Source organism: Lepus europaeus, chromosome 14, assembly GCF_033115175.1.
Source record: "Lepus europaeus isolate LE1 chromosome 14, mLepTim1.pri, whole genome shotgun sequence".
NCBI lineage: Eukaryota > Metazoa > Chordata > Mammalia > Lagomorpha > Leporidae > Lepus > Lepus europaeus.
Window position 1 is genome coordinate 53,004,701 of NC_084840.1, and position 20,679 is coordinate 53,025,379.

The following is a 20,679-nucleotide window of genomic DNA, read 5'->3' on the forward strand; positions in this document are numbered from 1 at the left end:
GGCTCATGGCTTCAGATTGGTTCAGCTCTGGCCATTGTGGCCATTTGGAGAGTGTACCAGTGGATGGAAGACCTTTCTCTCTCTGCCTCTGCCTCTCTGTAACTCTGCCCTCCAAATAAGTAAATAAATCTTAAAAAAAAGAATAAAATAAAATAAAGGGGCCAAAATCTAATAGTATATATCATATATATACTAACTTAAATATGTACATATATACTATATATACTAACTTATATATGTACATATATATACTATTGTATATATCACATATATATTAGTATATATTATGCTATATATAAATTGAATATATTTAATTATTAATTATATATTAATTATATTTAAATATATTTAAGTTAGTATACATAGTATAATATATACTAATATATATGTGATATATACAATAGTATATATATGCACACATATAAGTTAGTATATATAGTATAATATATGTTATTGTATATATCACATATATACTAACTTAAATATATACATACTTAAATGCACAATATGTACATATTTAAGTCAGTTATTCATAAAACAAAGTAAGTTCAACTATGTGAATAAAAGATGTTTTAAATATCTTTCTTTCATATAAAATTAACAGCTCAAATATCCCAACGCCAGTATTAACAAAAACCATTCACTGTCATTGAAAGATACACTTGTGAAAAATCATGGGAAATAACCAGGCGTCAGCATGAATTACCTGAGAGCCAGAAGCCCTTCTATGCCCAGGGCCTTACATCTTGGGATGTTTGCCAGAGCCTTAGACAGAAACAAAATGGGAACAGCACACCAATGTCTACTTGTCATCTTCTGAATAAACTTTAATAGGAAACCACCTGAAAGAAAACGTTTTAAAAAAAAATCAGTGTCACCCGAATGAACACGGCAAGATGTTCAGCATCACTAGTCATTAGGGAAATAATGAGACAGCAAGTCACACCCTCGAGGGTGGCTCCAGTGAACAAGGCGGACAACCTCAGGTGTCTGGAAGGGTACAGGGAAACCGGAGCTTTCTTCCTACACTGCTGGGAGGTGTGTACACCAGCACAGTCACTGAGGAAACAGTGGGGGGGTTCCTCAAAAAGCTTATACAGGATCACCACACGACGAAAGACCACCCTGAGCGTATATGCAAGACAGCCAAAGCACGCAATCACACAAAAACCTGCACATGCATATTCGTTATTGTTTGTAATACTGGGAACAACCTAAGACCCACCAACTAGTGAATGGATAAACAATACACGGAACACCTATACCACAGAGTGTTATCCAGCCACAGAAAGGAATGAAATACTGCTACAAGCTGCAACACGGATGAAGCCTGGAAACACCACACCAAGTGCAAGCCAGACTCGAGAGGCCACACACTCGGTGACTCCCCTCTAGGAAGCGTCAAAGTGGCGGTCAGGAGCTGTGGGGAGAGGAAATAAGCAACTGCTAATGGATGCAGGGTGTCTTTCCTGGGGTGATAAAAATATTCTGCAGGGCTGGCACTGTGGTGTGGTAGGCTGAGCCTCTGCCTGGAATGCCGGTATCCCACATGGGCACCAGCTGGAGTCCTGGCTGCTCCACTTCTGATCCAGCTCCCTGCTAATGTGCACAGGAAGGCAGCAGAGGATAGCCCGAGGGCTTGGGTCCCTGTACCCATGTGGGTGACCTGGAAGAAGCTCTTGGCTTCTGATCAGCCCAGCTCTGGCTGTTGCAGCCATTTGGGGAATGAACCAGCAGATGGAAGACTTTCCTCTCTGCCTCTCCCTCTATCTGTAACTCTGCCTCTCAAATAAATAAATAAATCTTAAAAAAAAAAAAAAAAAAAAAAGAAAAAATATTCTGGAATTAGATGGTACCGATGTTTACACAACTTTGTGACTATGCTAATTAACACTGAATCAAATACCTAAGCAGAGCATGGATTTCTAAAATTTTTTGCACCAAAATGATGTTTTAATTACATTTTCCCCCAAACTTCTGAAGTACTCTTGTATACTGGCCAAAGTATATATATTCACAATGGACACTTACATAATTCTGACAAAATGTGTACAATCCTGGAAAAAGGAAACTTTTTTGAAAATATTATGACAGTCATATGATGGCACTTACAACCAATATGCTAAAAAATTTTTTAAAAACTAATACATTAAAAAAAACCTCTTTAGTGGCACATACTCTTTATTTCTTCTGGAAGAAGAGAAATATAAGTGACTAGAAACTTCTGTAATTTCAATCCTAATGGAGAACCACTTCCTATGAGCTGGCCTGGGGACCTAGACAAAAGAGGAAGGAAAAAAAAAAAAATGTTGAAAAATCTATCTACAAATAAGTGTACTGAAACAAACAACAACAAAAAACAGACTATGGCCCAAAAGTCTTTCAATAATAAATAAGACAGTCTTCTTTTTTTCTAAACCCACATTTATTTTTCAGTAAAATTATGAGAATCTTTCTGGCTATAGAAATATCAGGACCTTCTAGGAAACCAGATGAATTAATAATAACTTCCTATCCAAAACTGGCGCAGATCCTATTTATAATACTTTCCCTTACAATTACATATATACAAACATCACTAAATAAAAATTTTAAAGTAGCCTAAAATAATTTTAAATTATATTTAACTGTTCCCAACATATAATCTGGTCATTTTAAATCTTGAAGTCTAAACTAAGAAAAAGGCAACCACAGAAAACACATATATTGGTTAATAAATTGACTTTTGCAAGAGCACTTTTTAACACCTACTAATGTCACATTTTTTTTCTGCTACATGCGTCTTCCAGGAACACTGTCTGTTAACTGAACTCATCAGAGTGCTAGAAAACTGATGGCACTTCATAATAAATGTGTCTGTCATCTCTTTTAGAAAGTACCAAGAGATTCCCATTGGTTTTACTGATCTCTCCAGCTGTCTAACTGCTTAAGAAAACTATTCAATAGTCATGAGTTATTGAAAACAAAAAACAATTAGCCAATCAAGCATTGCTATGCTTTTACTAAACAGAACTAAATACTAGTATCATCTGGTCCAGATTAATTAAAAAACTTAAAAGAAATTGGTGTGTTAGGAGGGAGGGTTGTTTAGATATATACCATACAGAAGACTTATAACTGTAAATGCAGTTAAGCAACATTAGAAAGAGAACATTAGAAAAGTGGGATATTCTGTGGCTAGCAGAAGGTTTTGAGTCTTGGCTGCTCTGCTTCCAATTCAGCTCCTGCTAATGTGCCTAGGTAGGCAGCAGATGATGGTCCAAGTACTCAGGGTCCCTGGGAGACCAGGATGGAGCTCCTGGCTCCTGGCTTCAGCTTGGCTCAGCTCCAACTGTTACGGCCATTTGGGGAATGAACCAGTAGGTGGAAGACCTCTGTGTGTGTGTATGTGTGTTTCCCTCTCTCTGTATGTAACTCTGCCTTTCAAACAAATAAAATAAACCTTTAAAATTTTTTTTAATTAAAAAAGAGAGAGATGTACAAACACACAATTACTAAACAAAATCAAAAGTTAAAAGGAAATATGTTTGAAGTGTTGCTTAGTCAAGTCACTACAATCTCTAAGAGGACAGAAAGCAAGAACAAGGGAGAATAAAGTAAGCTACATAAGATTTAGTTTCCAAAAGCCCAAGAATGGAGGGATTCAAGGTAAGAAAGAAAACAAAAAACAAAAACAACAACAACAAAACAAATATAGAAGGAACTACAGGATTTTAAAAACAGTTAACTAGGGGCTGGCACTGTGGTTTAGTGGGTAAAGCCACCACCTGCAGTGCCAGCATCCATATGGGTGTGGGTTCAAGTCCTGGCTGCTCCACTTCTGATCTAGCTCTCTACTATGGCTGGGAAAGCAGAGGAAGATGGCCCAAATATTTGGCCCCTGTACCTTCATGGGAGACCTGGAAGAAGCTCCTGGCTCCTGGCTTCGCATTAGTCCAGCTCTAGCTGTTGCAGCCATTTGCAGAATGAACCAGTAGATAGAAGACCTCTTTCTTTCTTTCTTTCTTTCTTTCTTTCTTTCTTTCTTTCTTTCTTTCTTTCTTTCTCTCTCTCTCTCTCTCTCTCTCTCTCTCTCTCTCTCTCTTCTCTTTCTCACTCCCTGTGTCTGCCTCTCTGTAATTCTCCCTTCCAGATAAATAAATAAATATTTAAAAACAGTTAACTGCTTATTAGGCAACATAAATTATGCCCCATGAGGCTGGCGCTGTGGCATAGCAGGATAGCAGGTAAGGCTGCTGTCTGCAGTGCTGGCATCCCATATGGGTACTGGTTCAAGAGCCGGCTGCTCTACTTCTGATCCAGCTCTCTGCTAATGGCCTGAGAAAGCAGCAGAAGATAGCCTAAGTCCTTGGACCCCTGCACCTGCATGGGAGACCCAGAAGAAGCTCCTGGCTCCTGGCTTCCGATCGGCCCAGCTCTGGCTGTTGCAGCCATTATAGGAGTGAACCAATGCATGGAAGACCTTTCTCTCCATCTCTTCCTTTCTCTGTCTCTAACTCTACCTCTCAAATAAATAAATAAATCTTAAAAAAAAAAAAAGCCACACACATACAGTATTGCATTAATGCTGAACAACAGAACACCTGCTTACCTGCTGTACAGAGAACTCTCTGAAATAGCGTCCATCAATGGTCCAATAATAAACTAGGAAAAAAGGAGAGATACAACTGATGCTAGGTTGTAAGAGCACTTTGGAAAAGTCAGTGTGTCCTGCTGCACTCCTGCACAGCACTGCAGATGAGCTGCCGTGAACAGAGCTGATCTCTCACCCTGCAGGGATGCTCTGTCTTGGAGTGCACCTCCACTGTACTGGACCAACAAAGTGAGTACAGAATTTTCCCACAGGAGAAAACGTACAGCTTACTAACAAGAGAGTTCATGTGCTGGGTCAAGAAAGAAGAAAGGAGGGGCTGGTGTGGTGGCGCAGTGGGTTAAGCCGCCACCTGCAATGCTGGCGTCCCACATAGGTGATCGCTCATGTCCCAGCTATTCCACCTCCGATCCATCTCCCTGGTAAGGCACCTGGGAAACCAGAAGAAGAAGATGGCCAAAGTGCTTGGCTCTGTGCACCCATATAGGAGACTGGGATGAACCTCATGACTTTGGCTTGGCCCAGCCCCAGCCATTTAGGTTATCTGGGAGTGAACCAGCAGATGGAAGATCTCTCTCTCTCTCTCTCTCTCTCTCTGTTACTTTCAAAATAAGTAAAGCTTTTTGAAGGAAAAAAAAAATGGCATGTAAGGAGAAATGCATACTGGGAAATAAAGGTAGTAACAAAGGAAAAAATGTTTAAGCCCCTATATGTAGTGATTAAAGGGGAAAAATTCATAATCCAAAAATGTATTAGACACTGGTCAAAAAGCAAGTTTCCACGAAGAGCAGGAATGATCCGAGACTGCAGAAAAATGGTGCATATGAAAATACAGCAGCACAAACTCAGAGACTCAGAAAAGCGGACTCGGCATCCCCCAGATAGGGGCAGGCTATCTGAGCTAAGGAGGTGATCATGTGATTCACAAGGCACAGCAACATAAAACAAAGTCACAGCTGTAATCCCGTAAGTCTCTTCCTGACAGATGAAGTATCAACTCCAAGAGACATGGGCCCGAAGGCAATCTCTGCTTAACACAGTAGACGACAGTGACTCGGTGACTGAGGCGAGGCGAGTGGCATCACCCAACGAATCACAGTCGTTCAGTGATTCAGAGCTGGGGGGAAAGCATCACCTAAAGTCCTCAACGGTGGTTTTCAAGCCCTCGTGCTGTTTAGAATCCGGACAGCACAGAACCACTTTCTCACAATGGTCGTGACGCAGGCAGGGCTACCACTCAGCATCTCCACAAACCCCACGCGCTTTTTTCCAAATATGAGAGCTAGCTTTAGAGAAACAAGATATGCTATGTACAGATCTATAAAATGCACCTTGCCAACAGAGTCCTACAAGATGCCTTTACCTCGCGAGGTATCCCAAAGATCAGGATAGGCTGCCCTTACCTCAGAGAATTCTGGCGAAAATGGAAGAAGCTTTGTTTCATACAGCTCCAAGAAATGGATAACACCTTCTTTGGTCAGGATTTTGTTTTCGCTTTCAAACATTCTTTTATAAATACACATGTGCCATGATGGGTGAAAGAGCCAACATCCTACAGAAATAAACATTTAATGTTGACATTCAATTCTTCGTTTCTCCACGTGGACGAAACACTTATGGAGGCATACTCTAACACATAACTTGTTCTAGGCAAAGGTGAGCTTGTTTTTAACCACGTGTAAAGGGTGTTTACTGAATACGCAGAATAATTTCACTACTCAGAATTCCCCATTCAGTTGCACTTAGAGTGACTACAAACAAATGTTACAGCTGCTACTATGTACAAATATTAAATATTACCCCAGGTCTACAGGTTGGAACTTGAGATCTGGAGTGATTTCAACCAGTTTTTATCTCACCCTACTTTGATCCTTCTTTTTTTTTTTTTTTTTTTTTTTTTTTTTTTTTTTTTTTTTGACAGGCAGAGTGGACAGTGAGAGAGAGAGACAGAGAGAAAGGTCTTCCTTTTGCGTTGGTTCACCCTCCAATGGCCGTCGCGGCTGGTGTGCTGCGGCCGGCGCACCGCGCTGATCCAATGGCAGGAGCCAGGTGCTTCTCCTGGTCTCCCATGGGGTGCAGGGCCCAAGGACTTGGGCCATCCTCCACTGCACTCCCTGGCCACAGCAGAGAGCTGGCCTGGAAGAGGGGCAACCGGGACAGAATCCAGTGCCCCGACCGGAACTAGAACCCGGTGTGCCAGCGCTGCAAGGCAGAGGATTAGCCTATTGAGCCACGGTGCCGGCCCATCATTTTTTAAACAGAAATCTCAACTGCCATTCCTCTGCTTAAAACCCGGGGCTTTTACTGTAAAATCCCAACAAGGCAACAACCGACCCTGACGACCACTCCGGCCTTTAGCCCCTCCTCCGTGTGCCCACCATGCTGCAGCCTCACTGGGGCTCCTGCTCTGTACAGGGAGCTCTCCCACCTCAGGGCTGGTGTCCCAGGCACCACCTCCTCTGCCAGAGACCCTACAACAAGTCTCCCTGGTTACCCGGCTCTCTCTCTGCTCCATTTCACCCCCCTTCCAAGTTCTCACGGAGCTTACAATCAAAACTGTTGCTCATGGAAAACAGATAAAACTCAAGTGAAAAATACTGCCTCTGTGTCACCACTTCACCCCTATTGCTCAGCATACAGTGTTGGACCCCAGGTAAGTATGTGTTCATATCTATTAAAGAGGCTTCAGGAAGTTCATGGACAAATGGAATTAAAAGATAGTGTGAATTTTCCATCAACTTTTGGAAGTCCACTGTATACTAATATTGAGCAAATAAAAAATGGAATAAATGTGTACCCTAAAGGTACTTTGACTCTTTATAATATCCTTTAATTCTGCTACAAAAAAATTCAGGGGGCCGGCACTGTGGCACAGTGGGTTAACGCCCTGGCCTGAAGCGCCAGCATACTATATGGGCACCGGTTCTAGTCCCGGCTGCTCCTCTTCCAATCCAGCTCTCTGCTATGGCCTGGGAAAGCAGTAGAAGATGGCCCAAGTCCTTGGGCCCATGCACCCACGTGGGAGACCCAGAAGAAGCTCCTGGCTTCGGATCAGCGCAGCTCTGGCCATTGCGACCAATTGGGGAGTGAACCATCGGATGGAAGACCTCTCTCTCTCTTTCTCTCTTTCACTCTCTCTGCCTCTGCCTCTCTGTAACTATGCCTTTCAAATAAATAAATAAATAAACCTTTTTAAAAAATTTCAGAATTTTTAACTCTTGATATACTATAAGTGTTTGGTCCACTGCTTGCCAAGTTCATGTTCAACTCTGACAACAGTAATCTTTCAAACTCAGTCACTGCTATTTGATATGATTTGCCAAGGGCTGTTGACCAAATGTGCTAATAAGGACATGATTTTAATAGTAAATGCACAAGTGAAGTCACAATAGAATTCAATTAAATTCTAGCCCCAGGTGGGACTGTGGCTGCTTATGATCTGTGAAAAATCCCAGTGTATCAGAAAACAAGCATAGCAATCAGCTGAATACAGCTCAATTCCTGAGGGTCAAACTATTAAAAGTGGCAATTATCTAGAGTAGGCACTAAAACTCTTTACCTAGGTTGATTCTCATGTGTAAACACAATAGTGTAGCATTTTATCTTCCTATGAGAATACAACACCACTGACCTGCAGTTAGTTGTTTTATCTAAACATAATTGCATAAAATCATTTTAGGAAGCTTCAGCTTCATATTATTTCTCCTAAAATGTTCTCATAATACCTGTGCAGTAGTGATTAGGGGCTTAAAAACTGTATTTAAAATGGTATCTTGGGCCGGTGCCACAGCTCACTAGGCTAATCCTCTGCTTGTGGCAGCCCAGGTTCTAGTCCCGATTGGGGCTCCAGATTCTGTCCCAGTTGCTCCTCTTCCAGTCCAGCTCTCTGCTGTGGCCCGGGAAGGCAGTGGATGGCCCAAGTGCTTGGGCCCTGCACCCTCCTGGGAGACCAGGAGGAAGCACCTGGCTCCTGGCTTCAGATCGGTGCAGCGCGCCAGCCGTTTAGGCCATTTGGGGGGGTGAACCAACAAAAGGAAGACCTTTCTCTCTGTCTCTCTCTCTCTCACTGTCTAACTCTGCCTGTCAAAAAAAAAAAAAAAGAAAAGAAAAGAAAATTGTATCTTGGAATTTTCTCTTCTAAAGAAAGCCACGATACAGAATAATCACTGAAACCTGCCCAAAAAAGGAACCCTAACATCAATGGAAATGAAGAATGGAAAGCAGTAAAAGCATATTCATACCAAAGAGCCGGGATGAGGAATGTGGAACAGGCTCCAGCATCGTGGCACAGCAGGTTAAGCCACCACCAGCACCACCAGCACCACCAGCATCCCTTATCTACACTGCCTCTCATACCCCGTATCAGAACACCAATCCAAGTCCCGGCTGCTCTACTTCCAATCCAGGTCCCTGCTAGTGCACCCAGGAAGAAACAGGATGACCCAAGTACTTGAATCCCTGCTACCCACGTGGGAGATATGGAGGGAGTTCCTGGCTCCTAGCTTTGTCCTGGAACAGCCCTGACCCTAACAACCATTTGGGGAGTGAACCAGTGGATGGAATTTCTCTCTTTCTCTCCCTCTCTGTCAATCTGCCTTTCATAATTTAAAAAAAAAAATGTAGAAGATACCATTCTTAAAACATTTCCAAATGGGCCAGCACCTTGGCAGAGCTGGTTAAGCAACAGTCTGCAATGCCAGCATCCCATATGAGCACTGGTTCTAGTCCTGGCTACTGCACTTCCAATCCAGCTCTCTGTTAATGGCCTGGGAAAGCAGTGGAAAATGGCTCAAATGCTTAGGCCGCTACACCCATATGGCAGACCTGGAAGAAGCTCCTGGCTTCAACTTAGCCCAGCCCTGGCCGTTGCGGCCATTTGGGGAGTGAACCAATGGATGGAAGACCTTTCTGTCTCTCATTCTCTCTCTCTGTAATTCTATCAAATAAATAAATAAATCTTAAACAACACATACACACAAACACACACACACACAACCAAAGAGCCCCTATCTTTAAGAGGAGTCTCGCATACAAAAGTATTTGCAGATGAAATGATACAAGGTCACAGAATAGCCCTCCGAATCACTTGGTGCAGAAGGAGGAGGAACGTCTGCACATGACACAGGAAACAAGGCTGGCCACAGCGGGCTGCTGAAGCGGGTGAAGGACTCACTGCATACACTAGTCTCCTTCTGTAAATGTTTGAAATCTGCCAAACCAAAGTTTAAAAATGCAACCGTATCTCCAAATGACAGACAGATCTGCAGCCATGTGAGGCTATGTTCCTGCAGACGATTTAGGGATGAAGACAAAGGGATGTGGATACACTGCGGAGGGGATAAACACCGTGAACAACCTCACGCAGAAGGGTCGATCAGGAGAGCTAATATCTGGTAGCTTCCTTTTGTCTGTTTTTTCCCTTACACTTTCTTATAGCTTTTCCCAATTATCTCTAATGAGCAAGTCTGAGTTAGAAAATCAAGGGGAACATATCAGTGCTATAAAAGCAGTAATTACCATTTTCCTCTGACACCGCGTATTCAAACAGATTGTTCAGCTTTGGTAAGACTGGCTTTATAACATGTATCTAAAAAATAAGAACAAAAAAACATATGAAATGAAAGCACACCTTTAAATGCCGGGAGGAATTGTCATTGATTTTTATAACAGCAGCCATTTTATTTTTACCCCTATGTCAACAACAACGAAAACAAAAATCCTGCCTAAGGAGTCTATCCTGCCTGTGTCTGAATCAGAGTGTGGTTCAGATATGAAAACTAGTGGCAAAGCTAACAAACATAACCTAACGTACAGTTACAGTAGTGTTTACACCTTTCTAGTGAGGACCACTAATTACATCACATAGCCTCAACTGTCCTGGGAAGCAGGTAGGGCTGACAGTACCAACACATCACAAAGAGGAAAAAAACTGAAATACTTTCAGCAGTCACACAAGTTGTTCGAAGTCACATATTGAGAAACAGCTCAGAGTCCAATGCTCTTCATACTATTCTGACTTTGCTGCAGATAGCTTTGCTGCCGTTTAATTTATGTGTCTTTCAAAATACAGGTAAATCCAAGTTTTTACATAAATTATTGGGGGCTTTAATGCATCTACTAGTTAAAGTTTATTTGACTTTAGGAATGCTTTTTCTTTTTTTTTTTTTAACAGATTTATTTATTTATTTGAAATCCAGAGTTACACAGAGAGAGAAGGAGAGGCAGAGAAAGGTCTTCCTTCCACTGGGTCACCCCCCAGTTGGCCGCAACGGCCGGAGCTGTGCCGAACCAAAGCCAGGAGCTTCCTCCAGGTCCCCCACGTGGTGCAGGGGCCCAAGGACTTGGGCCATCTTCTACTGCTTTCCCAGGCTATAGCAGAGAGCTGGATCGGGAGTAGAACAGCGAGGACTCAATTAGGCATCCCATATGCCGGCACTGCAGGCGGCAGCTCCACCTGCTACACCACAGTGACGGCCCCACTTTTTCTTTAACCCTCATCTTTGCAGCCATATGAGCATATATGTAACACATATAAGTAATTATTTTAGCCCACAAACAATGCATGGTACACAAGTGGAATGCATCTTTCAGCTGACCCCTTAGCGGTCCACAGCTTATAGACTAAGAGCCCCTCCAGCAGAGGTTCTCAAAGTGAACCAGTTAAAGCAGTGACTTGCAACGCTGGCATATGGGCGCTGGTTCAAGTCCCCGTTGATCCACTTGTGACCCAGTTCCCTGCCAATGGCTTGGAAAAGCAATGAAAGATGATCCAAGTGCTTGAGCCCCTGCACCCATGTGGGAGACCCAGAAGGAGCTCCTGGCTCCAGACTTCCATTTGGCCCAGTGCTGGCTGTTGGGGCCATCTGGGGAGTGAACCAGCAGATGAAGGACCTCTCTCTCTCTCTCTCTCTGTTTCTCCCTCTATGTAGCTGTGACTTTAAAACAAATATTTTTTAAAAATCAAATAAGACTAAGTTTTTATGACAGTCTAAGTCAGTTGAAAGTATCAGTTTCCTGAAATAATTTACACTCTAATTTAAATTGCATTTATGCAGGTAAATAAAGTATACTTAGCTTCTATTATGTTATATCCAAGTTGGTCTTTTCACTGCTTTTAATGAACGTTCAAGAACAATAAAAATTGCATCTTTTGTAGGATTTTCTAAAATATGAAAGTACTTACCTGATTTCCTTCAAGAGTTTCCATAATTAAAATATAATTTTCCCAAAACTTTAGAAGTTCATCCTTTTTCTTCTCAGACCACCAAAACAGACTTGGGCCTAACAAGGTTTAAAAGAGAAATTTAGTTTTTTCTCTTGGAAATGTCATAGTTATTTAAACGAAAACAGTTTTTAAAATAATGTCATTATTACCAGATATTGTATTCTCCAATGATGAAGGTTGCCCCTGTATCAAAACCTAAACAGGGGCCAGCATTGTGGCATAGCTAATAAAGCCACCACCTACAATGCTGGCACCCCATATGGCTGCCAGCTCAAGTCCAGGCTGCTCCACTTCCCATCCAGCTCCCTGCTAATAGACTGGGAAAGCAGGAATAGATGGCTCAGGTGTTTGGACACTGCCACCTATGTGAGGTACCCAGATGAAGCTCCTAGCTCCTGGCTTAGGCCTGGCTCAGCTGGCTGTTGCAGCCACTTAGGGAGTGAACCAGAGATGGAAGATCTTTATCTTTCCCTCTCTCTCTGTAACTTTTTTTTTTTGGACAGGCAGAGTGAATAGTGAGAGAGAGAGAGAAAGGTCTTCCTTTTTGCCATTGGTTCACCCTCCAATGGCCGCTGCAGCTGGCGCATCTCGCTGATCCGAAAGCAGGAGCCAGGTGCTTCTCCTGGTCTCCCATGCGGGTGCAGGGCCCAAGGACTTGTGCCATCCTCCACTGCCTTCCCGGGCCACAGCAGAGAGCTGGCCTGGAAGAGGGGCAACCAGGATAGAATCCGGCGCCCCAACCGGGACTAGAACCCGGGGTGCCGGTGCCGCAAGGTGGAGGATTAGCCTGCTGAGCCACGGCGCCGGCCTGTAACTCTTTCAAATAAATAAATCTCACAAAAATAAAATAAAATAAAATAAAATAAAATAAAATAAAATAAAATAAACAGGACTTGGGAATTCAAAAGGAAGCATTTTTCTAAAATTAAGATTATTGTTTTGGGGGCCGGCACTGTGGTGTAATGGGTAAAGCCACCACCTGTGACACCGGCACCCCATATGGGCACTGTTTTGAGACCCATCTGCTCCACTTCCAGTCCAGCTCCCTGCTACTGCACCTGGAAAAGCAGTGGAAAATAGCCCAAGAGTTGGGGCCACTGCACCCACATGGGAGACCTGGAGGAAGCTCCCAGCTCCTGGCTTCAGCATGGCCCAGATCTGGCCATTGAAGCCATTTGGCGAGGGAACCAGCAGACGGAAGATCTCTCTCTCTGTCTCTGTCTCCCTGTAACTCTGTTTTTCAAATAATAAATAAATCTTTTTTAAAAACTGTTTTGGAATACTGGATAAGAATTGCAGATGTGCATATATAAATCCACTTTCTCTCCCTAAGAACCTAAGAACAGTAAAAGACTTTTCAAAGACAAGGATGGGGAAAGCAGGAGAGCAAACAGCACCAAAATCCAGAGTCCGAAAATCAGAGAAAGTCAACTCAAGAAAAGGAAATTTTAAGGTGACCTGGGGAAAGCCAAGAAACAATTTGATCTGCACTACAAAATTCCCCAAACCAAAGGACTTGGCAGAAAAGCTACTTCTGAAAAGTGGGGCTAAACAAAAGAGGGCTTTGTGCACAGTGTTTTAACAAAAGCCACATCCTCAAAAGGAGTAAAGGTGGTGTTAGGGAAAATGGAGGCAGAGAAATTATTGTTACCTCGGTTCTTTGTCTCACATGGAAGAAGAATTTCCAAGCAAAGAGATTTAAAAGGATTTATTAGAATCAAGGACCTCCAGCCAGAGCAGCGTGGAGGGGGGCTTCCAAGAGAGGAAAACCCAAAGGGACTGGTGGCAGTCAGCTTTAAGTACAATTTCGAAGGAAAAAAAAAAAAAAAAAAAAAACTTGACAATCAGAATGGCATTCAGTTACCGGGCCAGGACAAAAACCATCAAAAGACCTCTTTAATAATTCTCCAACCTGTCTAGCCAGCTAAGGGTGGGATAGGTAACTTATCTTCACAATAAGCTGTGAGTTCAGGAAGAGCTCCCTTGCTATTGTCAACGTAAATTTGGAGATTCCAAAGGCAGGACAGCCTGTTTGTTCTTACTAAAGATACTATTAACTCATCTGACTCCTCAGTGGGAACTGATTATCTAGAGGAAGTAAAATAGTGGGTCTCTGGATTGAGGCATGGACACAGCTGAGGCCAGCCCTAATGAAAGTAGGGTTCCGAAACCATGTGTACTCCTTAGGGTGCTCAGACCCCCGTCTTTCTTCCCCTTTAGGTCCCCAAATGCTGGCCAGAGCTTCACAGTCCAGTAGAAGACCTCTCTGCCAATCCAAGAGGAAAGATGTGAAAATACACCAGAGATGACACAAGGAATGGGCACGGCCAGATCCCTTCCAGTGCTGCTCATGTCAACCAGCACCACTCATGCGCTTACAGCTTTACGTATGATTTTGATTCCTGATTTTTAAATGCAGGCATCTAGGGATCATCAGAACTGGGGAAACGTCTACTTTAAAGATCAAGGCCTTCGGCTCAGCTGCCACCTGTGGTGCTACATAATGTATCAGAGCACCAGTCAGTCCCAGCTGCTCTGCTTCAGATCCAGATCCCTGCTCAGACACCTGGGAAGGCAGAGGAAGATAGTTTGAGTGCTTGGACTCCTGGCACCCTAGATGGAGTTCCAGGCCCCGGCCTTTGCAGTCATTTGGGGAGTGAGCCAGTGGATGGAAGATCAATCTTCTTCTCTCGCTCTGCCTTTCAAATAAATAAATAAATCTTTAAAATAAAGATCAAGGTCAAAACAAATAGAAAACAAACCTGGGAAAACAAAATCATGCAGGGAGAAGAAAACTTAAAGAAAAAAACAAAATATCTTGGGCCCAGGACTGTGGCACAGTAGGTTAATCCTCCATCTGTGGCAAGGGCATCCCATATGGGCACCAGTTCTAGTCCTAGCTACTCTTCTTCCGATCCAGTTCTCTGCTATGGCCTGAGAAGGCAGAGCATGGCACAAGCATTTGGGCCCCTGCACCCGCGTGGGAGACCCGGAAGGAGCTCCTGGCTCCTGGCTTCAGATTGGCACAGCTGTGGCTGTTGTGGCCATTGGGGAGTGAGCCAGCAGACAGAGGACCTTTCTCTCTGTCTCCTCCTCTCACTGTCTGTAACTCTACCTCTCAAATATATAAATAAAATCTTAAAAAAAAAAAAAACTATCAAAGGAGGTAAAATAGTGTAGTTATAAGAACAAAGAACTATTTTAAAAAAGACATTTCAAGAACAATAACAAAAAAAGATTTCACAAGCACTAGAATTTGATAGCAAAAACAAGAAACTCACAGAAAGAGGAAATAATAAAAATCGCCTAGGAAGTAGAACAAAAAGATGAAAATCCTTAGAAAAAAAAGATGCTTTGAAAATCAGTCCAGGAGGCTTAACATCTAAAAAGAGAACAATAGAAAGGGAGGAAATTGTCCATAAGATAATTCAAGGTTTCCTAGATCCGAAGAACACAACTTCCAGATTGAGCAGGTGCACCAAATGCCCCAAACGATCATGACAGCAGAACTGAGCCAAAGCTGTGGAATTTCAGAATGCTGGGAGCACACATCTCACACATGCCCGCAGCAAAGATGTTTTAAAGAAGCAAAGATCCAGGACCATTTCAGACGAACAGCATCAGAGACACCGTTAAACTTTAAACTTCTAAATGGAAGTGTCTTCCACACAGGAATTCCACCCTCAATCAAACCATCACCAAATGCGAGGGCAAAACAAAGGCACAGCCTCAGCTTCCACTTAGGGTCTGGAAAGCTACCTGGCAACTTTGCTCTTACCAGCAAAGAAACAAACGCTGGAGGACCGACAAAACCCCACTGAGGGGCTCCTCAGAGAGCAGCAGGACTGAAGAGGCCCTGCCCTGCCTTACCAGATGCTGATCAATTGTCAACACCTGCCTGCCCCTGCACTGGGGACCAGGGACCCCTGCCTGCCCAGACACCACGCGGAAAGCGACTGCCTCAGGGGTACAGATAGGGAATCCTGGGGTACAGATAGGGAATCCTGCCGTGCACAGCTGCTCCGCCGGGAGCGCAGGACGCCTGCACCCACGACCTCACAGGGCTGACCTGAGGAACACGTTTAATACTAGTACATCCTGCTCCTAACAGAAACACCAAGGAAAATTCCATGCGATGGCCTCTACGATGCTTAATTCTAACACCCAAGACTCAATTCATAGGCTCATACATAATTCATAATTGAATCAGAAATTATAAAAATTATTTCAATTTTATAGACATCAACCCCACTTCTTACTAGAACGGATCTACCACGAAACAGTGTACATCGGGGAGTGCATGGGCTCGGTCATCTTCCTGAATCATTTTACAGGTGCACTATTCCACTCTGTTCTCAGGCCGTCCCCAACTGCAGCGACTTACGCCACTTCGGAGATCCCCCTCGAGAGGAGCAGCCCCAGGTTTTCAGGCTTGTAAGGGGGCCATCCGGAATAACCCCAATTCTGTACGGATCACGGAGACGACCCCCGAAGAGCTGGCCTTTGGGGGCGAGGGCTCCCTCGGGGGAAAGCCACATCAGGCCGGGCTGCAGGCGCAAAGGGGCAAGTACCGTTTGCCTCCTGGGGGCTGCAGGTGCAGTCGGCCCCCAGCTCCGCCGACACCTCCACCGCCCTCTGCAGCAGGTAGCGCGCTCGCTTGCGCGTCAGGGCGTCGTCGGCCCGGCCCAGCCCCGCCTGCACGGTCCTCCAGAAGCGCCAGCAGCGCCGGGCGTCCGGCCCCGCCTCGCGCGCGCAGGGGGCGCGCTCCGCGCCAGGCTCGGGCAGCAGCTTCTCGGCCAGCGCGCTCAGCACCAGCAGCTTCGGCCCGACGCGGCCCGGCCCCGAAGGCGGCCCTGTCGCGGCCAGCCCGGCCCACACGGCCCTCAGAGCCGCCCCGCCACACTGGCCCAGCGCCGGCAGCAGCCGCCCGGCCACCAGCGCCGCCGCGTTCTCGGCGAGCCCGGCCTCGTCCTCGTCGCCGCCCAGCGCCAGGGCGACGGCGGCTTGCGCCACCCGCTCCAGCAGCGGCCCGTCCTCAGGGGGCCGCAGGCAGGGCGCGATGGCCGCCAGCACCTCCACGGCCGCCTCGGCGCCCGGCGCGCGCGGCCCGGCGAGCAGGTCCCGCAGCGCCTCCTCCGCCAGCGCGGCCGCCAGCTGCGGGCCTCCGGCCAGGCGGGCGCACGAGCCCAGGGCCGCGCCCGCCGCCCTCAGCACGCGCCGGCGGTGGCGCGGCAGCGGGCCGGCGTCCGGGCAGCCCGCAGGACGCCCGCGCAGTTCCCGCAGCAGCGGCACGAGGTACCCAGCGGCGACCTCGCGCGCCGCCTCCGGGAGCGCGCCGCCGCCGCCGCCGCGCGCCTCCTGGTCCTCGAGCCGCTGCAGAAGGAAGCGCAGCGTCTCCACGCGCTCCGCGGACGCCTCCCCGCGGCACAGCGCCCCGAGCAGGATCCGCGGATCCCGGCTCTGCGAAAGCAGCGCTTCCGCGAGCACCCACTCCATTTACCGCGCGCGCGCTACCGGCACCAGGCTGCCGAAGGAAGGCGCAAGCGTGCGCGAGTGCGTGCGCGTGCACCTGCCGGGTCGGCGGCTGCGTGCGCGTGCACCAGGAGGGGGAACTGTGACCTGGCTTCGTTTACCCCAGAGTGCCTTGGGCTCCCTCCACAAGCAGGGCGTGGACCCTACCTGGTCCCTCTGAAAGCCCTTGTAAAATGTTAATGGAGCATCTAGTACGCCAACTCCATTGATTTCTGATTGGAGGTTTGCCTGCCCAAGGCGTTGAAGCAGGTGTCTGTGAGCCAACTCCATTGATTTCTGATTGGAGGTTTGCCTGCCCAAGGCGTTGAAGCAGGTGTCTGTGAGCGTAGGCCAGACGTTCAACTGTGAGATGTGCATCCAGTCTACCTGCAAAACAAACACACTGCCTCCCCTGAAGTGGATTCCGGAGATCCTCACTAAATGTAAATAATGAAAAGTCAAGAAATATTTAAGGGCAAGGCCAAGGGTGAGCAGTGCTTAGAATAGCTGTGTGCTGGGATGAACACATGAAAAGGTGCCCACACCAGCTGTCAGCGCCCCAGGCCCAAGCTGCCTGTAGGGTGCAGAACTCCTCACACAGTGCCTGTGCTCCCGTGTGCAAACTCAGCAATAGTCCGGGTGCCTGTGTTCTCTGCCTTTTCGACATCTGCTAAATATAGAAACGGGAAACCTCATCTTAGCGTGCAACACGGCAGGTCTGGTTCCTGGCTCAATACCAGGCAAACTGAATCAGCGCCATGGGTTTTCTGCTCATAAAATCTGTATCTCGTCAAAGAAGACTCAATCCCATCTTCAAAGAGCTTGACCAATAATAAACGTAATGGGTAAAAATAAGCTAGTCATTTAAAGTTATTTTGTATAATTGGAAGTTACTTAAAGGCATCTACCATTACTTGTGCGAGACTTTTTCCATATTTCACTCATTCTGTTTTCCATTGACAGGATGCATTATTGATTATTCTAAGTCGATTTGGAATGTCAACAAATGTCATGTACCAACAAATATTCACTTCAGCATATATCAAACAGAAATGAAAATAATAAGCCCTCGAAAGGGTGTTCAGCGTCAACAGTCATTAGAGAATGCAAATTAAACCCATAATGAGACATCACTTCACACGCATGAGAATGACTTACATTTAAAAGACTGCAAACACCAAATGGCAATGGCCAAGGATGGGGGACAACTGGAACTCCCATCCACTACTGGTGGGCAAACGGTACAACCACTTGAGAAAACTTTCTCAGAAAGTCAAAATATACCTATCTACTCCATGATTTGAATATCACCCTCTAAGTATTTGCCTAAAATAAATGAAAGCATAAGCCAACAGGAAGGCTTGTAGAAGAATGTTTTGGCAACATTTGTCCTTATATCCAAAAGCTTTTAACAAAGTAAACGTCCATCAACAGAAAAGGGACAAATTGTATCTCTGTATACTACAGTGCAATAAAGGAGAATGAATTACTAACCCGTGTGACAACATGAATAAATCTCAACACAAAATTCACATCCTCATAATTCTAGGAAATTTAAGAATGGACAAAATCTGTGGGATAGAAATGAGAAGAGTTTTTGCCCGAAGGGCGAGTTGAGATTGAGACAGGGGCACAGGAGAACCTCCTGGAGAGATGGAAATGCTTTAGCTTGATAAGATGTTTGATTACACAAGTTGCACATTTGTCAGAACTCCCTGAACCCTTTAGATCCACGCATTTCACTCTGTTTTATGCATTTCTACTTGATTTTTTAAAAATGACTTTATGTAAAACAGTAAGTTGGCCTCGGTGTCCTTCCTTGTTGCCCACAGAACAAAGCGCAGCTGCAGAGCATGGCTTTGGAGGCGCCCAGGACCTATGGCAGACCGGCCAGGCCCGTGGCCCGATCCACTGCCCTGCCTGGGTTCCTGGCATGCGGGCCTCTCTCTGCTCCTTCCTGCTCGCACTTGTCTGGATCTCAAGCCCAATGCTAGCCCCTGACCAGCAGGGGCAGCTCAAGCACTTCCCAACAAGGCAAACGGGAAGGGTAAGGTCGACTGTGATGAACACATCACAAGCACCCGTGAGTTCTGTCGAAGCAGGAACCACTTTATTGAAGAAGTGTGCAGGCTTATAAAGCTTACAAAGGACATGCGCAGTAGGAGAGCCAATCAGAGAAAAGGTCACGCAGGCATGGGTGGACCACGCACAGGGACACCTTAAGAAAAGTATAGGGATCACGCACTGTCCACGTGTCCAGAACTAAAGCGGACCTATCCCTGCCGGTGGTCTGATCTTCTGATCTTATGTAGCTTAACCACAGCAGCCGCAGACATGCCCCTCGAACATCCGCCAGGCGCCATATTGTGCTGGAGGCTTTAGGCAATGCCCAGCGCACACTGGCTTCTCTCCTGCATGTTTCCGACCCACCGAGGTAGGCAGGTGTTGTTTTGCTTTGTTTTGTTGTCCTGATCCGTATCTGATGGCCTTATTTCCTCCTTCTTGAAATGTGTTCTTCCTCTGGTTGCATGTTTTAGCTTCCTCCTGTTTTTTCTTTTCCCTACTCCTCCAGCTGCTGCTTCTCCATCTCTTGAAAATCCCTTTTCCGTTTATCACCTGTTCACACTGATGTTGCCAGAGTTAAATCTTCTGATCTGCATTCCCCTCCCCCATACGTTTTCCCTGAATAGCTTCCTTACAACTATAGATTTGTCTACCATTTACACACTAATAATAATTTTTTTTAAATCTTCTATATGTCTATCCTGGGTCCCTTTCTTGAGACCTAGACTCAGAAGATAGCTCCACCCCTATCTATGCACTGTCTTCCAGATGTCTCCAGTCGATGGTAATCTATTAGAATACTATTGAAGGCATTGTTCTTGGTCTCTGCGTCCCCCATCATCATGGCTCCCCATCACCGAGCCTCTCCACAGAAATTCTCTGTGCAAGACAAGGGCTATCAATCCGAGTTGCCCAAGCCCAAAACTTAGAATCTAACAGACTTCCTGCTCTTTTCCTTGGTACAGTCACTCCTCAAATGTATCCATGCAGCTTTCTAAATCACTCTTAGTGGCCATACTTTAGTTTTAGCACACCCTCAATTTTTACTAAGATAATAATCTCCTATGTGACTCAAGTCCAACTCCAATACCTACGTGATCTTCCTAAAATTAAACCATCAGGTACACATAGCCTTCAGAACAGTGTTTCAGTTTCTTAGCATGATGTCCATGATATCTCTGCCTATTTCTCCAGCCTTACCCTCCCGCAAGCCCCAGGTGCACCTTAATTGTAAAGTCCTAAAGCATGTCCCATGCTCTTTCTTTGTCTTTTCAAAAGCCCTTCCCTC

At 45.6% G+C, this 20,679-nt stretch overlaps 1 protein-coding gene across 2 annotated transcripts in view; it reads right to left on the minus strand.

Annotated features, from left to right (window-relative positions):
• Window positions 1-17,312, minus strand: part of TARBP1 (TAR (HIV-1) RNA binding protein 1) — a 77,790-nt gene extending 60,478 nt beyond the window's left edge. For both annotated transcript variants that reach the window (XM_062210631.1, XM_062210630.1), the window contains exons 1-7: window positions 16,388-17,312; window positions 11,775-11,872; window positions 10,109-10,178; window positions 5,995-6,143; window positions 4,592-4,644; window positions 2,179-2,276; window positions 707-842 (exon numbers count right to left, since the gene is read on the minus strand). In XM_062210631.1, the coding sequence (XP_062066615.1) occupies window positions 707-842; window positions 2,179-2,276; window positions 4,592-4,644; window positions 5,995-6,143; window positions 10,109-10,178; window positions 11,775-11,872; window positions 16,388-17,312 (1,529 nt within the window). The remainder of the gene's footprint in view (window positions 1-706; window positions 843-2,178; window positions 2,277-4,591; window positions 4,645-5,994; window positions 6,144-10,108; window positions 10,179-11,774; window positions 11,873-16,387) is intronic.
• Window positions 17,313-20,679: the final 3,367 nt, after the last annotated feature.